At 56.3% G+C, this 16,897-nt stretch overlaps 1 protein-coding gene across 3 annotated transcripts in view; it reads right to left on the reverse strand.

Annotated features, from left to right (window-relative positions):
* The window catches only part of Unc13a (unc-13 homolog A), a 47,369-nt gene that overhangs the window by 26,208 nt on the left and 4,264 nt on the right, over nt 1–16,897 (reverse strand). For all 3 annotated transcript variants that reach the window (XR_007589473.1, XM_050127720.1, XM_050127719.1), the window contains exons 2-18: nt 14,895–14,994; nt 13,001–13,118; nt 12,218–12,341; nt 11,687–11,760; nt 11,306–11,360; nt 10,344–10,376; nt 8,659–8,866; nt 5,769–6,299; nt 5,505–5,613; nt 4,346–4,392; nt 3,792–3,870; nt 3,276–3,347; nt 2,947–3,166; nt 1,732–1,959; nt 1,107–1,248; nt 812–981; nt 605–720 (exon numbers count right to left, since the gene is read on the reverse strand). Coding sequence is in view for 2 of the 3 variants with exons in the window: in XM_050127720.1 (XP_049983677.1) it covers nt 605–720; nt 812–981; nt 1,107–1,248; nt 1,732–1,959; nt 2,947–3,166; nt 3,276–3,347; nt 3,792–3,870; nt 4,346–4,392; nt 5,505–5,613; nt 5,769–6,299; nt 8,659–8,866; nt 10,344–10,376; nt 11,306–11,360; nt 11,687–11,760; nt 12,218–12,341; nt 13,001–13,118; nt 14,895–14,994 (2,426 nt within the window). In the remaining variant the exon portion in view is untranslated. The remainder of the gene's footprint in view (nt 1–604; nt 721–811; nt 982–1,106; nt 1,249–1,731; nt 1,960–2,946; nt 3,167–3,275; nt 3,348–3,791; nt 3,871–4,345; nt 4,393–5,504; nt 5,614–5,768; nt 6,300–8,658; nt 8,867–10,343; nt 10,377–11,305; nt 11,361–11,686; nt 11,761–12,217; nt 12,342–13,000; nt 13,119–14,894; nt 14,995–16,897) is intronic.

A 16,897-nucleotide genomic window follows, 5' to 3' on the forward strand; every position in this document is an offset into this window, starting at 1 on the left:
TCAGGCAGGATGAGAGAAACAGAGGCTCAAACATGGCCTTTTGCTACCTTACATGGCTGGACCAGTCCCCAGTATCTTGGCATATAACTCCTCCCCCTGCATCCATCCATCCATCCACCCACCCACCCCCCCCCCCCCCCCCCCCCCCCCCCCCCCCCCCCCCCCCCCCCCCCCCCCCACCCACCCATCTGCCCGCCCACCCCAATCTCTCTCCACCATCATCCACTTTTCCATGCATCCAGCTACTCCCAAGTCCTCCCAAACACCCGCCTTCTTTCTAAGATCATCCAACTCCACCCCATCTACCTATTCGAATCCACTCACATCCTCAGCCACACCCCAATCATCCCTGAGTCCACTGATCTTCGTTCCAATCATTACGCAGCACTTATTGAGCAGCCCCACCTGGGGACAGGGGAGAGCTCATCTCTGGGGCCGCCCAGGAGGCCAGGTAGGGATCCCTGGGTGGGGCTTGGTGCTCACGTAGGAGAGTCTCAGGTGAAGGGAGCCCTGTGAGGCACAGTGTGTCTGGGAGGAAGGGTGGCAGGCATGGTGATGAAGGAGCCAACTGTCTGTCTCTTGGCACTGGAGGATGGGGGCTTACCTCATGCAGACAGGTGTACTGGACATGGTAGGGTGCCACCTTCTCCTCCCCTTTGATCTCCACACTGATGTGAAGCCGAATGGCCCCTGACACGGCCGACTTGTCTGTTCTCTTGTCTGTGGGTGGTGAGGGACATGAGGAGGTTCCAGGGAACCTGGTCTGCAGCCTCCCTGACTGTTGAGCTCCCCTGAGCCTGCCCTCACTCACCCAGATTGTACCACACATCCATCTCGCCACTGAGTGTCCGCACCTCGATGATCGTCTGCCCTAGGAAGTCATCCGACTCCCTCTTAAACCTCTGCTTCACGCGGGACTTGATGTCATCGTCTTCATCCCAGACGCGCACTTTGATCCGGTCAGAGGAGTTGTGGCACTCACTGTGTGGGGAGTCAGATTGAAGGGCTGGCCTCAGGCAGGTGCTCTGGGTCCCGCTTCAGAGACCCCTATGACTTGGCCCAGAAGCGAGCCTAGTTTGGAGCTGGGGACCCAGCCAGTCACTCACAAGTGGAAATTCTCTTCCCACACCGGGTTGAGGTTCCCATAGATGGTTTTTGTCCTTTTCTTGGTCTTCCCAACCTGGACAGTGACATAGGGATCACTGGATCCTGTCTTGTCCTTGGCCTGCAAACCCTGGGCACACACCACTGGAAGATACAACACAATGTGCTTTCAAGAGGGGAACTTGCCAAGAAGTCACTAGCACATGCCCAGGAGGCCTGTGCATGGGCCAGCCACAGAGACAGCCCAGCTGTCTTGCTAGAGAGTTGCCACAGACCCGCAAGCTGATATGTGCACCTATCAACCTACCCGTCCCTCTCTCCTGTCATTCATCCGCACGTTCAGTTCTGCAGCTACCCAGCCTTCTCTCCACCACCCACCCACCATCAACCTACTCACCCACCCGCTCACCCATCTATCTCCCCTCTTCCTCTCATCCACCTACCCAACCATTGATAGGCAAGCATGCACCCCTACCCACCCACCCATTTATGAGCCATGGGTGGGGCCACTTTCGTATGAATATGAGAAGACGCTTCCCTGAGGTCCTCAAGCTGGAGCCTTCCCTCTGTATTCTGCTTCCATGCAACCCTTGGTTACCTCTCCGGGGGCTGTCTGCGCATGCGCACCTGTGATGCTGATTTTGGCGGACCATTTGGACGTGCCGTCCAGCACACTCTGCTTGACAGCCTTCATCTGCTGTGTGTGGGCGCTCTTGGTGACGGCGAAGACCTCCTGGATCAGCTCGAAGATCTCGGGCTTGTTGCGCTCGCGGATCTTCATGCGGTCCTTCAGCACCATGATGATGTTCTGCGTGCGGTCTTCCGCACCATGCTTAGAGCTCTTCTCCGCCGCCCCTGCGGACGGGATGCAGATGCACCTGGCCTTGGTATCCCGCTATTCGCCTCCAACCCTCCACCCAGGTCAGCCCCCACAGGCCCTCCTCTGGCTATACTACGCCCTCTGAGGCTACTCTGACTTGGCCACTTACCGCCTAGTCTCCTGCCATCCCAGAGCCAATTCCCTTGAGTCTCCGCCCACCTCTGCGCCTCGCCCAAGGCATCGCCCCGTGATACACTCTATATTCCCTGTCCACTGAGTCCGGGGCCCTGACCTCACAGTGAGCCATACCTACACAAAGTCTCTGCCCGTGTCTGAGGCCAACTGAGGGCACACCCCTCTGCGATGCACCCCTCCAAGCCACACCCTACCCAAGCCGCGCTCCCTCCCTCTACTGTCACCGATCCATCACCGCCTGAGCACGCTCACGCAGCCTTCCTCTCACCGCCCCGCCTGTCAGATCGTGCACACTTTGCTGACCAGCCTTCAATTCCCTCACCCCTAAGACACAGTTGTAGGGCAGATGTGCCTTTCTCACCCAAAAGCCCCTGCGCAGACCAGCACCCTCTACCGCCTCGGCTCCTCTCCACTCCTGCAGCCTTACGCTCAACCTTCCTAACGCTTCGACACCCTTTAATAGTTTCTCATGTTGTGGTGAGCCCAACCACAAAATTATTTTGTTGCTGTTATGAGTCGTAATATAAATACCTGATATCTGATACGCGACCCCCAAAAAGGGTCGTAAACCACAAGTTGAGAATCGCTTTGCAAAAGTCCATGGAGCCCCTCTCCTAGCTTAAGTCCCGCCCACCAAACCACGCCCACTGTTTCTCAGTCTGCAGGACTCTAAACTGCCTGGCCTTGCCACGCCCACGATTCGCCCGCTGCAGCCTATCCACTCCCCCTCAGCTCACACCAGGCCTGGCCCTTCCCTCTCCTCTGGGGCCCCGCCCGCCCGCCCCACGCGGCCCCGCCCACCCTAGCCACACGGCCCCGCCCCTCACGCTGCAGGCAGTCGGCGTTGAGCAGGTCCTGGCACTTCTCATGGCACTTAACGCCACACTCGGTGCAGCGCATGCCCTGCCGCGCGATGCCCCACAGCAGCCCCTCGCACTCGTAGCAGTAGGTGGGCGTGGTGGCCGTCCACACCTCGAAGTTGTGCGGCGTGGTGCAGGAGATGGGGTAGATTAAGGCTTGTAGGGTCTTCTTGTAAACGTGGTTTTTCTGCAGGGAACGAGGGCCGCGTGGGGCTAGGGTGTCCCACGCCAGTCCCACGCCCTGCTCCTCTATCGCCACAGGGGCACACCTAGGGCCCACCCCACCCCCAACTCACCAGCTCCTCGTTGTTCAACGTGCTGGAAGCCAAGGCGGAGGTGATGCCTGCCTTCCGCGACTGGACCAGTGACTGTGGCGGGAAGGTCACCAGTGAGTGTGTGAATGCAATGCGTGTGGCACAAGCGAGGTCGCATGACGGGGCGGGTGGCACAAGCGAGGTCGCAGGACGGGGCAGGTGTCAGAGGGAATCCTGGGAAGTGAACTTCACACACCCAGAATGCGGGACTTGGGAGACACCAGCCAAGCATTGAGCAAAACTCTCAGCTGGAGCATGAGAACACCTGCTCTCCCGCCCGTGACGTGGGACTCACACGGTGCGGGGGGGGGGGGGCGCTGTCTGGGGAGAGACACACCCCCCCCTCACCATCACTCACCATAGCCTGGGGTCCCGGAAGCATGGGGATGGAAATCAGGCTACATTAGTCCCGAGGCCTGCCTGGGCAGTCCCTGGCCTCAGGGCCACCACAGGCAGTTGTACAGGTCGCACACTGCTCACAACGGTCCCACTGCTCACCAGATCGCTCACGAGGGGAATGGGCTTCCGTTTCCGGATGTCCGGCATACTGTCAATGATGATGAGGCCACCTCCTGGGCTGCAAGATACACAGGGAGAGTGAGCACCCAGGCCTGTTGCTGGGAAGGGCAGGCAGGACCCTTGACCTTCCCCTGCACTGAGAGTTCAGCTGCCTGGCAAATGAAGAAGCACTTCAGCCCACACCTAGGGGGTGATTGTTTGGGCTGCCGGTTCTCTTATGGGTAGGTTGGCATAGACTGGCAACCCTTACACAAAAGGATTAAACAGGCAGTAACTCAAAAGGCTGAGGCGGGAGGACTTCCTAGGCACAGCGAGACCCCGTTCAAATAATAATAGTTGCTAGGTGTAGTGACACGTCTTTAATCCCAGCACCTGGCAGGCTGAGGCAGGCGGGTCTCTAAGTTTGAAGCTAGCCTGGTCTACAGAGTGAGTTCAAGGACATCCAGCGCTGTTACACAGAGAAACGTTGTCTTGCAAAGACCAAAACCAAAGAAAGAAAAATCTCCCCATATTCAGGACGTCTCCCTACTCACCCGCCTTTGAACCACAGGGACTTCGACATCTCTCCTTCTCCTCGTGCCTGCAGGAAAGACAGACAGACGCAGTGGTCAGTGGGGTCAACCCTCTACTCCCAGGTCAAGCTGTATGCCCCGTCTGTCTCCCACGTGGGTGAGGAGTCAGGAAAGCCAGTCCTGCACCTCCTCTGTACCCCCAGGCTTTCGGGGCTCAAGTCTGTAAAAGCAGGCTGCAAGACACAGAGCACCTGTCAATCAAACATCATCTGTCAGCCCTAAACTTGTGACATCATTTTCCCATAGAGTCTCGTTGGGCTCTTTTTTATTTTATTTTTTGACCAGGTTTTACTAGGTAGCTCCCACTGACCTTGAACTGCAATCCCCCTGCCTCAGCCTCTCAAATGCTGTGATGATAGTCCTATGCCATCACATCCAGCTAAACATCTCTAATCTTTTTTAAATTATGTTTATTTTTATGTGTATGGATGTCTTGTCTGCATCTGTCTGTGTACCACATGTGTGTCTAGTGTCCACAGAGGCCAGAAGAGGACGTTGGGTCCCTTATAACCAGAGCCATAGACAGATATGAGCTTCCATGTGGTGCTGAGACTCGTACCCAGGTCCTCTGCAGTCAGTGCTCTTAACTGCTGAGCTGTTTCTCCAGCTCTATTTCTCTCTCTCTCTCTCTCTCTCTCTCTCTCTCTCTCTCTCTCTCATTTTTTGAGACAGGGTTTCTCTGTGTAATAGCCCTAACTATCCTGGAACTTGCTCTGTAGATCAGGCTGGCCTCAAACTCACAGAGATCCGCCTGCCTCTGCCTCCCAAGTGCTGGGATTAAAGGCGTGCACCACGACCGCCCGGCTACATTCTCTTCTTAAATGGAGAAGAAACCTGGTTTGGAATATCTGCACTATGACGTAGGATGATCTAAGCATCTGGCTTCCTGATGCTCCAGCCCAGTTTTGATGGGTGTGGAGCCAGGGGGTCAGAACAGGGCCAGGCCCGGGAGAGTCCAGGCAGTGACCTTCCCAAAAGTCTGTTGTCAAGCAGGGTGTGGTGGTGGTGGGCATGATATCGTTGAGCAGAGTCACGCTAGTGTGTGGTGATGAAGTCTTGGTGGGCGTGGCCTCCATGGCAGCCGTGGACAGGTGATGCATGGGCTGCGCCTATCACTTACCTCCTGCAGCTGCATCCGCACCTTGTTGAAAGCTCGCAGCCAGTTAGATTTGGCCCTGGACATGGCGTCTTGCCCTTCCTGGCCCTCCTCATCCTCTCGAGACCTGAAACTAAGCCAGGGAAGGCAGACAGAGGCTCAGAATGTTTCTAAGGAACCCTGACCTCCTGTTCACACTCTGCCCACCCACTGGGCAGCCCTCCAGGGCCCACAGAGCCCTCTGCATCCTGGCCTGATGAGTGCCCTGTACCTCAGACCTCCAGATACCTCTCTTCAACCTTGGGGGGCTCGGCTTCCTGTGTGCGTTCTGCTGCTGCCATCTCTTCAGGGGTGGTCGGCTTGGGGATGCCCTTGGCCACATCAGGGGCTTCTGTGGGCACAGTCGGGACCTTATCCTCCTTCTGAGGTGCAGACGGTGGGAAGCTGATGCGCTTGAACTCTTTGGGTTCAGTCACAGTAGTGTCTTCCTGCTGGGCATAGCTAGCCAGGTCATCGGGCACCTCCTCCTCCTCCTCTAACTCTTCCTCTAACTCCTCCTCCTCTTCTTCCTCTTCCTCCTCCTCCTCTTCCTCCTCGGGCAGCTCCTCATCTTCCAAATCCTCCTCACCCTGGTCCCAGTGGGGCGAGTCCTTGTGGTAGCTCACGGAGCTGTGGCAGGAGTGATAGGAATCGCGGTCCCTTTCGTCATCCAGCTCCGAGCCTTGTAGGCTGTGCTCATCGGGGTCGAAGTCCTCACTCAGCTGAGAACTACCCTGGCTCAGCTCCCCGGAGGAGGCATAGCGGCTGCTGCCTGTGGGGCTGTGGAAAAGCGATCAGACCTCGGCCACACCGCCAACCCTGTGCACACACCGTTCACCCAGGGTGTGCTCAACACACTCCCACTCAAGGTCTGTGGAGCCACAGCAGCTCTGTGGTCAGCACTGACTTTGGTGTGCTTGCTGCTGGAACACGGACCACACACCCACTCATCATGGACTGAACACCTACTGTGGGCTCATTCTTTTCTGCCCCAGGAACACAGACCTCCTCTTTGACCCACACATGTGTTTAGCGTGTATTAAGCACCTAGTGAGTGTATGTGTGCCCCTGCTTGGCACGCGTGCTGCTGGCTTGACTACGACATACGGACCCTTACTCTCCTGGCACAGACTCAGTCATTTCTACAGCCCAGCCCTGGACTCTGGCCATGTCCAGTCTTCCATTATAAGCTCCTAATGTTTGCCCTAGATCCTCCCAGACATAACCTGTCCCTGCTTATGGCAACCACTGAACACTCATTCTAACACTCATTCAGTCATTCAACAAACCTGCTATCCTCAGGAGTGGCGTTGTAATGTGGGAACCCCTGAAACCCTTATTTGTCATTTAAATGTGTTGGCTACACATCCGGGGCTGGAGACTAGATAGACGGGACGTCAACCAAGGGAGATAGCACACTCTCCCTAGTGGTGAGGTTCCACACTGCCCTGCAGGGAGGGGTGCAGGGAGGGGGGACCCGTCCCCAGCTGCAGTCCACCTCAGGCTTGCTCCCCCTGCTTGCACTAAGGGTGGACTTGGCGGCACCAGGCTTTTTTCCCACTGCCTCCCCTAGTCTGAGTCTGGATCCGTTCCATCCTTGGGCCCCGTCTCCGCCCATTCGCCCAGGGTCTTTCTGCACCTGGCAGCCCCCAGTCACACTGCTCTTTGTCCCTGGCGGAAACTTTATTTGGCCTTTAAGGGAGACTCCAGCTGTCCTCCAGAAAGCCCTCCCCGATGTCCCTGACCCCACGGCAGGACCCAGTTCTTTCCTGCACCTGCACCAGCCAGCACTGACCACACTAGGCAGCGTGGCCTGGTTGGAGGCTGGTCTCAGGAGACAGACGGATTCTGTCCGTTTCAGCTTCCAGAAAACCATTTAAACCTCCGTAGCCTGTCCACAGCCAAGCTTAGGGGGTTCACACACCCTGTTCCACCGTCCAGCCCCCAGAGATGTGTGGGAGCTGATAGGATGCTTGCTGATTGGCTGGTGAAGTGCCTGGTTAGCATGCGCGGTGGAATACCTGTACTGCCTGCTTGTAGTGCCCGGTTAGCATGCCTGGTGAAATGCCTGGTTAGCACGCGCAAGGCCTTGGCTTCCATCCCTAGCGTAAACCGCAAGTGGTACACGCCTTTATTGCAGCATTTGGAGGCAAAGGCCAGGAGCTCGTGTAGCCAGTGTTTTAAAAGGGGGCATAGCCGGGCGGTGGTGGCGCACGCCTTTAATCCCAGCACTCGGGAGGCAGAGGCAGGCAGATCTCTGTGAGTTCGAGACCAGCCTGGTCTACAAGAGCTAGTTCCAGGACAGGCTCCAAAACCACAGAGAAACCCTATCTTGAAAAACCATAAATAAATAAATAAACAAATAAATAAATAAATGGGGGCATGCACACAGGATAAGAAGTGGCACCTAGTGGGCTGGAGAGATGGCTCAGAGGTTAAGAGCATTGCCTGCTCTTCCAAAGGTCCTGAGTTCAATTCCCAGCACCCACATGGTGGCTCACAACCATCTGCAATGATATCTGGTGCCTTCTTCTGGCCTGCAGGCATACACACAGACAGAATATTGTATACATAATAAATAAATATTTTTTTAAAAAAAGAAGTGGCACCTAGTCCTCGTTTGGTTTTTCAAGACAGGATGTCTCTATGTAACCCTGGCTGTCATGGAACTCAGAGATCCCTTCCTCTGCCTCCTAAATGCTGGGATTAAAGGCGTGCACCACCACTGTCCAACTTGTTTTGCTTTTTGAGACAGGGCTTCATGTAGCCCAGGCTAGCCTCCAACTCCCAATGTAATTAGAATAGCTGTGAAGTCCTGATCCTCCTGCCTCCCCATCTTAAATAAAGGCTCTGGTGTTAAACAAAGCACCAGGGACCAGTAAGATAGCTCAGTGAGTACAGGTAGGTGCTCGCCACCAAGCCTGGCGACCTGAGTTCAATGCAGGGACCCACAAGGTAGCAGGAGAGAGCAAAAAAGTTGTTGTCTGACACCCCACATACACACCCCCATAATACATGCCCCCCACTAAACAAAAGAAACAAATATAAATAAAAACATTCCGTGAGATCGGTCCAACTTGACCCAGGCAGGCCTCCTAAGTGGTGGGATTAAAGGCATGCACCCCCAGCCCCCAGCCACCTGAGTGCCCGAGGCTCTGAGAACTCCTCATAACTGTGCATGGAGTCACTGTAGGACTCCCGGGACCCCAGAGGGGGCGGCCGCACGGAGTACTGGTGCACAGAGGCATTGGGCTGCGATGTCGTGTAGTAGGGTGGCGGGATGCTGTTGCTGGTCTCACTCCGATAGTCGCTGTCCCGGTCATCCACCGCACTGTCGGGGTCCTCATCTGCAGGAGGAAGGAGTGGGCACAGTGGGGCTTTACCAACCTCCAGGCTGGGGCATCTTCATCCTCTGCTACCCCACCCCTTGCGAGGGCTGCAGAGCAGGGAGGACCAACACCCAACTGTCATCTGGGAGGACATGGGGACCCAACTATGTCATCTGGGAGGATTGGGGACCCAACTGTGTCATCTCAGAGGACATGGGGACCCAACTGTGTCATCTGAGAGGACTTGGGGACCCAACTGTGTCATCTGGGAGGATTGGGGACCCAACTGTGTCATCTGAGAGGACTTGGGGACCCATCTATGTCATCTGGGAGGACTTGGGGACCCAACTGTGTCATCTCAGAGGACATGGGGACCCAACTATGTCATCTGGGAGGACTTGGGGACCCAACTGTGTCATCTGGGAGGATTGGGGACCCAACTGTGTCATCGGGGAGCAGGACTCACTGTGTCCCCTCTAGAACAGGGACCTGACAACAACATCATCTAGGTTGAAGAAGGCCTGAGCAGGGATGGGGATTTAGTTTTTTTTTCAGAGCCTGGACATGGACCCCTCAGGCTCACTTCCTAGTGCAGGGCGCCCTCTAGTGCCCTAAACATCCTGACACTCGTTGGCCACACTGACCCAAGCACCCTGCTGCCCAACCATTTTCTCCACCGAGTTATCTGGCTTGTGTCTTTGGCTAAAGGGGCATTCTCTGACCCAGACTCTCACAGACCAGTTGTTTATTCTCAGCTCAAACTGTGTAAGCCCTCCAAGTAATGATTTTTTTTTCTAGACAACGCTATTTTGGACAGGAAAGCCATCTCAGTTGGAGTCTGTGTTTGTTTGCCAGATGTTTATTAAATTATTATATTGCATCTGTCCATTGTGGGCACAGGTAACACAGCATCTGTGTGGAGGCCAGAGGAATATTACAGGAGCCAGCGCTCACCTCCTAACATGCGGCCCAAGGAATCGAACTCAGGTCGTCAGCCTTGGCTGCGCCATCTTGCCTGCCCCAACATATGGTTTTTGATCCAACTTCCTGCATCTGCCTAAACATTTCCAGCCCGTTTGGTTTTGAAGCTTTGGGCTTCATTAGCTTCCCAGTGTCCTAGTAACACCTTCTGCCAGACCGAGGTTTTAACCAAAAGTATCTGTGCTTTGGACACCTGGTGCTGGAACCAGGGGCCTCACGCATGTTGGGCTGGTGTTAGGAATAAGGGCAGGAATGGTTTGGGGTCTCTGCCTGGCTGCTGTTGACACCTGGCCCCGCTCCCCCACATTTATGATATGGGCCACTTCCAGGGCTACAAGGGGAACAGAGGCTGAGATGTAGGGTGAGGTCACACATGGGGGCAGGTGGGGGCCCCACCTGCTGCTGGCCTTGCATAGCTGGAAGCCCCACCTCTGACCCCGCAGGGTCCCCAATGCCCTGTGCAGTGTAGTAAGGAACCTTGGGGTCCCTGAGGGCCTCGGGGTCAGTTACTTACTCTGCTCTCCCCAGCCAAAGTAATTCCAGTTACCTACAAGAGAACAGCCGCAGGTAAGCCAAGCCATCTCCCTCATCCCAGGCCCCACCCGGTCCTGGGACCTTGAGGTGGGGGCAGGCTACCCTTGGCTTCTGGCTGTCATTCTAGGTCAGTGCCTCCCAATGCCCCCCACATCGCCTCCAGCACAGGAATTTTCAGAACACAGGGACTGCGCCCCCTCTCGGTCTGAGGACGGATGGGGTCTTTCATCAGCTCTCTTGGGCTCCCCAACCAGGCAGGTTAGTGAGCTCCAAGGGGTCCTCCTGCCTCCATGTCCTGGCACCATGCCCAGTTTTGACAGGGGTGTCAGGAATCTGTACTCAGGTCCTGTGCTTTGTCACAAACTCTTTACCTGCTGAGTGAGCCATGTCCCCAGCCCTAGGTCTTCTGTCTACATAATTTCTTTTTTTTTTTTTTTTTGCTCAGAGAGGGTGAGTGAGCAGCTTGAAGTCACAGAGCCTCCCATTGGCAGGGCCAGAGACACAACCATGCTCTCCATATACCCTAACACTACACATCTCAGAAAAGGTTGTAGGGTCACAAGGCTACCCCCATGGTGGCCTGTTCCAGGACATGGGTGACTGACGAGATGCCCCCAGGGAACCCCACTGCTGTCCCATTCCCACCGTCCTGGGTGGACAATGAGAAGAGGAAGGCCACACGGGGCGGGTAGGGACCTCAGAGAACTCAGGAGCTGACGCCTCTGTGCATGGGGACCCATCCTGGATGTGTCTGGGTGTCTGAGGGACTCGAGCCCTGGGCAGGATCATGTGTGGCTTGGCTGTGGCTTCTGGCTGCACACCAGACTTGGGCCGCTCTGCCAAGCTGTTGGCCATCGGCTGTGTGGCCTTGGCCTGACCCCAGGGTGCAAACCTCTAGACAGGATGGTGACTACCGTCATGCCATGGAGGAGAGGCACTCACAACACTGGCTGCTGGGCACAGGCAGCGGCTTGTCCGGCTGGTCCTGGAAGGAGTACTAAGGAGGGGACAGTGTGTCAGAGGACAGTGGCGACACGGGCTTACCCCCAACAAGCCCTCTGCACCAGACTGTGTGCATCCATGGAGCTGGATGGGGAGACAGAGAGTGCACCCAAGTAGGAATAGGCAGTGGCCCATCTCCCGTCCCCACCCATCCAGGACACCGCGTGGGTCTCTGCTGTGGGACACAGACGAGAGCCAGCCTGAAGCTGGGCTGGCAGGGAGGATGGGACGAGAGGTTGGGGTGGCTGGGTTCTGTCTGGAGCATTGGGAAGCCAGCTACAGGCAAGCACAGCAGGCAACAGCCGCTGTTGGGTGACACACCTCATCCTGGTCGCGCATGGCGTTCAGCTGCTCCAGCTTCTTGGCCCAGTATCGTGCCTCCTCCTCGGGGATGTCTGCGAGCAAAGCTGCCATGTCCTGGATGCCAGGGACACCTGGCCTCCCTCCCTCAGGCTCTGGCTGGGTGGTGTGGGGAGCATCCTGGGGAACCTCAGGAATGGATGGAGGTGGGGAGGGTGGGAAGGCAGGGGCAGGAAGGAAGGAAGGAAGGAAGGAAGGAAGGAAGGAAGGAAGGAAGGAAGGAAGGAAGGAAGGAAGGACAGAATCGGTGCATGGTGCCAGCAGAGAGCCTCGCATTTATTCATTGCTTTACTGACCCTGGGGCCCAAAGCTAGGGGCTCTGAAATCGGGGAAAGATCCCATTCCCCCCATTCCCAGCTGACAGGAGGCCTATGGGTAATGAAGCAGTGCCATCCGGGGATCTATATGGGTTGGGAGGACCCTGAAGTACACAGCCTCCGCCATCTCAGTCCCCATGAAGGGACACTGGTCAGGCCATGTCTGTGGACTCACCCAAGGGCAGCTCAAAGTGCACATCTAGGAGGATGCGGTGGAAAGTGGGGTCCTTGGTGCCACAGATCTCACTGTCTGCCATGATGGCCTGAGAGTCCAGCGTCAGCCACTCTCCCGGACCCTCCTGTCATTGGTGAAGGCATGGGGCTAGAGTCAGAGCCCCCAGGAAAGGGCATGGCCACTCACTGGCCTCTTATCCCAGTCCCCTGCCACTTCACAGGTGAGGGACTGTTCCACCCTCAGGAACGAGACCCCCCACACCATTCTGGGACATGAGCACTGTGGGCACCTGAGGACCACTCTGACCCTCAGTTTCTTTATTGTTCATGCAATGACAGTCATCCGTGAAGGACACCATCTACCCTCACACCTGTGGTCCCCGTCTACGCTGTTTCTGGTTCTTGGTGTCAGGGGGGTTCCTTTAGCCCCCTCATTCACTTATTTAAAAACAGATTCCAGTGTCTTGTCAAAGCCTGGTCTACCCTGGGTGGTGCTGGAGTCCTCAGGAGGCCCTAGTCACTAGTTTGGCTCCTGAGGAGCTCACAGTCCAGGGATGCAAAGCTAGACACAGATGCCCAGACGCTCAAGGCCAGGAAAGAGCCGGTTGGATCCTTAACTGAGACTAAATCCTTGGCTGGGATGCAGACACAATGGGGAGCCTCCAGGGACAACTCTGGAGACCCCAACTGAGACTGTGGGGGGCAGGGGAAGGCAAGTCTCAGTTTCTTTAGACCCCAAGGCCCTGGGCCTCTGCAGGACTCTCCCACCCCTCCAGTCATTCACCTCGTTGGACTGGCGAATTGTCCGCAGTGGGATCCACACAGTGCCCACCATAGTGTCCCAGATGAGACCCTTGTTCCACACCTCCACCGTCAGGCCCAGATCCAGGCGGTTGATCTCGCTGTGTGCACAGGAGGTGGGGACGTAAGGGGGGTGGGTAGGGGAGAAGAGAGGTTCAGAGAGGTCAGGGCACTGGCCTGAAGACACACACAGAGAACTGCAGTAGGAAGCCGGCCGGGAGGAGACCAAGTGTCCGGAGAGGTGACACAGTGGTTTCATTTTCTGGAGGAAAACTGAGGCCTTTGGAAAGAGCATCTAGCTCAGACTATCACAGGCGGCCAGAGGTGCATCCAGGAGGGAAGAAATGGGGCAGCAGAGACCATCACATCCTCTGTCTTACTGGCCCTTCATCGGGTCATGAGGCCCTGACAACGCTGGGGGACAAGGGACACACACCTCCATAGCAGGTCCTGGCCAGACTCCTCTAAGGTGTAACTTGGGGTTGGCCATGCCTGAGTCCACACGCCGGCCAACCCTATGCCAGAGTGACTTCTCTGGGTCTCCTTTTCCTCATCCATAAAATAGAACTCACCACAGAGACCCCAATCAGGGTGATGGACGTGATTGATTTAAAAGAATGAAAAATCTCAGAATGGGGCGCAGCCTGGTCACTAGGCATCAGGAAAGATGGGACAAGGAACAGGTGTTTTGGTGCACATCTGTAATCAGGAGGCTGAGGCAAGAGGATCAGGTTTGGGGTCATCTTTTATTTTATTTTTTTTTAAGATTTATTTATTTATACAGTATCCTGCCTGTAGGCCAGAAGAGGGCATCAGATCTCATTACAGATGGTTATGAGCCACCATGTGGTTGCTGGGAATTGAACTCAGGACCTTTGGAAGAGCAGTCAGTGCTCTTAACCACTGAGCCAACTCTCCAGCCCCGGTTTGGGGTCATCTTTAACCATATAGTTAGGCCAGTCTGGGCTGCATGAGATCCCGTCTTCAAGATAAATAAAACAGCCCAGTGGAGAGGTCACTTTGTAAAGTGGGCTCTGTGGCCCTGCCTGGCTGGGGGTGCAGGAATTCAGCAACAAGTATTTGCTGAGTACCCTCCCCCTGTACTGTACCTGCGGAGGTCACATGGGCAGAGGCAGTGGGGTGGGGAGAAGGGCCAGGGGGTAGCATTTTGGCAGCAGGTCGGGGAAGGGGTCCTGGAGGGGTGGCCAGTTGAGAAGGGCATCTAAGGAAGTGAGGAAGCCGCTGGGGCCGTGGGGGGGGATCAGGCACAGTTTTATGTAAATGACATTGAGGAGGCTTTTAGCGTTTATAACCTTTCCCACTGCCTGGAGGGGAAAAGACGGGGGGGGGGGCGTAAGGGAGGGCAGAGGGACCGGACTAGGGATGGCGCAGAAGGGAGCAGAAAAGCGGCAGCTGTGGCCATGAGCGGGTGGGCGGGCTCTCTGTCGGGAAGAGTAGTGCGATGGGCGTGGCTTCATGCAGGAAGGGGAGAATGGGGGTGAGGGTGGGGGGGAGGATGACCACACTGGGTGGGGGCTGGGACAGCCGTGTTAAGGGAGCCTGTCTGGGGGTAGGGTCTCTGGTGAGGCGAGGCGGGGCCTGCTGAGGTGGGGTTTGTTTGGGCGGGGTCTGCGGGCACGTCCTAAGACGTGACCTGTGGGTTTGCTGTGGATGTGGCCTGGAGCTGTAGTCTATAGGGGGTCTCTAGTGGTGGGGGTGGGGAGAAGGGATTGGGACTGGGGCAATGAGTGTGGTGGGCGGAGCCATGTCTGAACTGGCCTGTGGGCGGGGCTTGTGGTAGGTAAAATGTGGGTGGAGCGGCCAGAAGAGGGGAGGTGGAGCCTGCGGTGGGGAGGAGGGCGGGGCCTCACACTCACAACATGAAGTCCTGTTCCCAGCTGGGCTGGCTGCCTCGCACAGCGATGGTAGTGCTCTTCACGTTCTGCACCTTCAGAGTCACGTATGTGTTGAACTTCTCTGCAGCAGAGAGTGGGACAATGGCCGGCTGTCCCCTCTCAGGTCCGTGTGCTCACCTCACCCCAATGGTGGACCGGCAAGCCCGGGTCCCAGAACCACCAGATACCATCCATTCTTACATTGGGTAATGGAGGCCAAGTCTAAGGGGTTTGGTTTTCAGCTGGGGAGACTGAGGCCCCAGGAGGACTGACAGTCCTTGCAGGAAGATGACCAGTTGAAGGCCAGCCTCAGCTACAGTCCCAAGCTAACAAAGCCAGCTCAGTGAGACCCTGTCTTAAAATATGAAAGGGACAGAGCTCGGGCTGGAATTTGGGGCTGGCGGTGTTCAGGCCTAGGGTTCCACTTGTATCTCAAGTACTCCCTCACCCTGCCTCCCTCCCCAAGAGGATTGCTGGCCTGGTTGGGGAAAAGGCTCATGCCTGGGATGAACCTGGCCACTGCATGGCAACAGGTGCCAAAGTCCCTCCTCAGGCCCAGGAGACCAGACAAGAAAAGACAGAAAGACAGGGCATGGGGACAGTGAAGGACAGCCAGGACAGGACACTTACCTTGGGCACCGTCAAACTTGGCTTTTTTGACTGTGAAGAGACAAGAGTGCGCAAGAAGGTGCAGGGAGGAGAGGGAGAGAGTCATGCAGAGATGAAGATAGGGATGGAGAGATACAGGGAAGCAAGAGAGACATAGGAGAGAGAGGTAGGCAGGAGGTTAAAAAGAGGTGTCAGGTGGAGAGGAGGAGGGAGAGGAGAAGGGAAGTGGGAGAAGAGGAAGAGGAAGAGGAAAGGGAAGAGGAGGGGGAGAGAGGAGGAGGTGAAAGAGGAAGGAGAGGAGGAGAGAGGGGGAAAAGGCCATCAGAGAGAGCAGGAGGTGTCTGGCCCATGGGCGCAACCCTCCCCTTCCCTCAGGCTCCCTGTGGCTCCTTCCCTCCAACCCCAATAAAACTGGACCTGGGGAGATGACAGGCCTCCCCTAAGAGGCCTTGCAGGATGACATAGACATATGGGGTTCTGAAACATTCCCTGTGACCTGCAGGGTCAGAGGTCCTGGCTGAGGTGTCACCTTGGGCTTGACACTCAGCACTGCAAAGCCAGTTGGAGGCAGAGCCCATGAACAGATGACCCATCCCTCTGTGTCTCCAGCTGCCCTTTCCTTCCCTTCTGAGATGTGTGTAGACAGTGTGCAGGTCCCACCAGCCCTCGCTCCCAGAAGCCATCACCACAGCTGGCTCCTGGTAACAGTGTGGACACTCCATGAGAGACAATATTGTGCACATGGCCATTTTTTACTTCAGAGATGGCATCACACCCTCCCATTCCAGACCTTGAGGTCCTATGTGAACTGTGCTATCACCAAGCACCTGCTGGAAAACTCAGTTTGTAAACACCAACAGATTTGATACTGTGCCTAGCACACTTGGGACTGTGCAGCATGAATGGAGGACTGGACACTGTGGGAAGGGAACAGAGATGCAGGCCAGATAGAGGAGCTGCTGTGTGACCAATGGCTAGTGAGTGAGCTCCTGCGCCTATCCTCAGCTCACTTTCTCCAGCTGATGTCTCCCCTGCCTCCCCCCCCCCCCATGTTCTCCTCTTCCTCCATGATCCTTGGCCCCTATACTGTGGCCTCTGTGGCTAGAGGATAAAGGCTGTTGGGGTCCCCCCACCCCCGTTCTGGCTGAATGCTTGGGGCTCTGACATCAGGCTAGGACCCCAGAGACCCAGGACATGGGCAGGGAGTCTGAAGAGGGAAGGGTATTGAAGTGGGGGGAGAGCCAGGGTGGGGGAGGAGCCGGGGGGAGGGTGGGTAAGGGTGAGGTCTGGAGCCTGCTGTGGGGGTTTCTAGGATAGGGATGGAGTCTGAGAGGGTACCTGGGGGATGGAAAGGGTGTCTGGGAGAGAGGGGAGGG

The sequence above is a fragment of the Alexandromys fortis genome, unplaced genomic scaffold, assembly GCF_014885135.2.
Source record: "Alexandromys fortis isolate MF-2015 unplaced genomic scaffold, M_Fortis_MF-2015_v1.1 scaffold_284, whole genome shotgun sequence".
Classification (NCBI taxonomy): domain Eukaryota; kingdom Metazoa; phylum Chordata; class Mammalia; order Rodentia; family Cricetidae; genus Alexandromys; species Alexandromys fortis.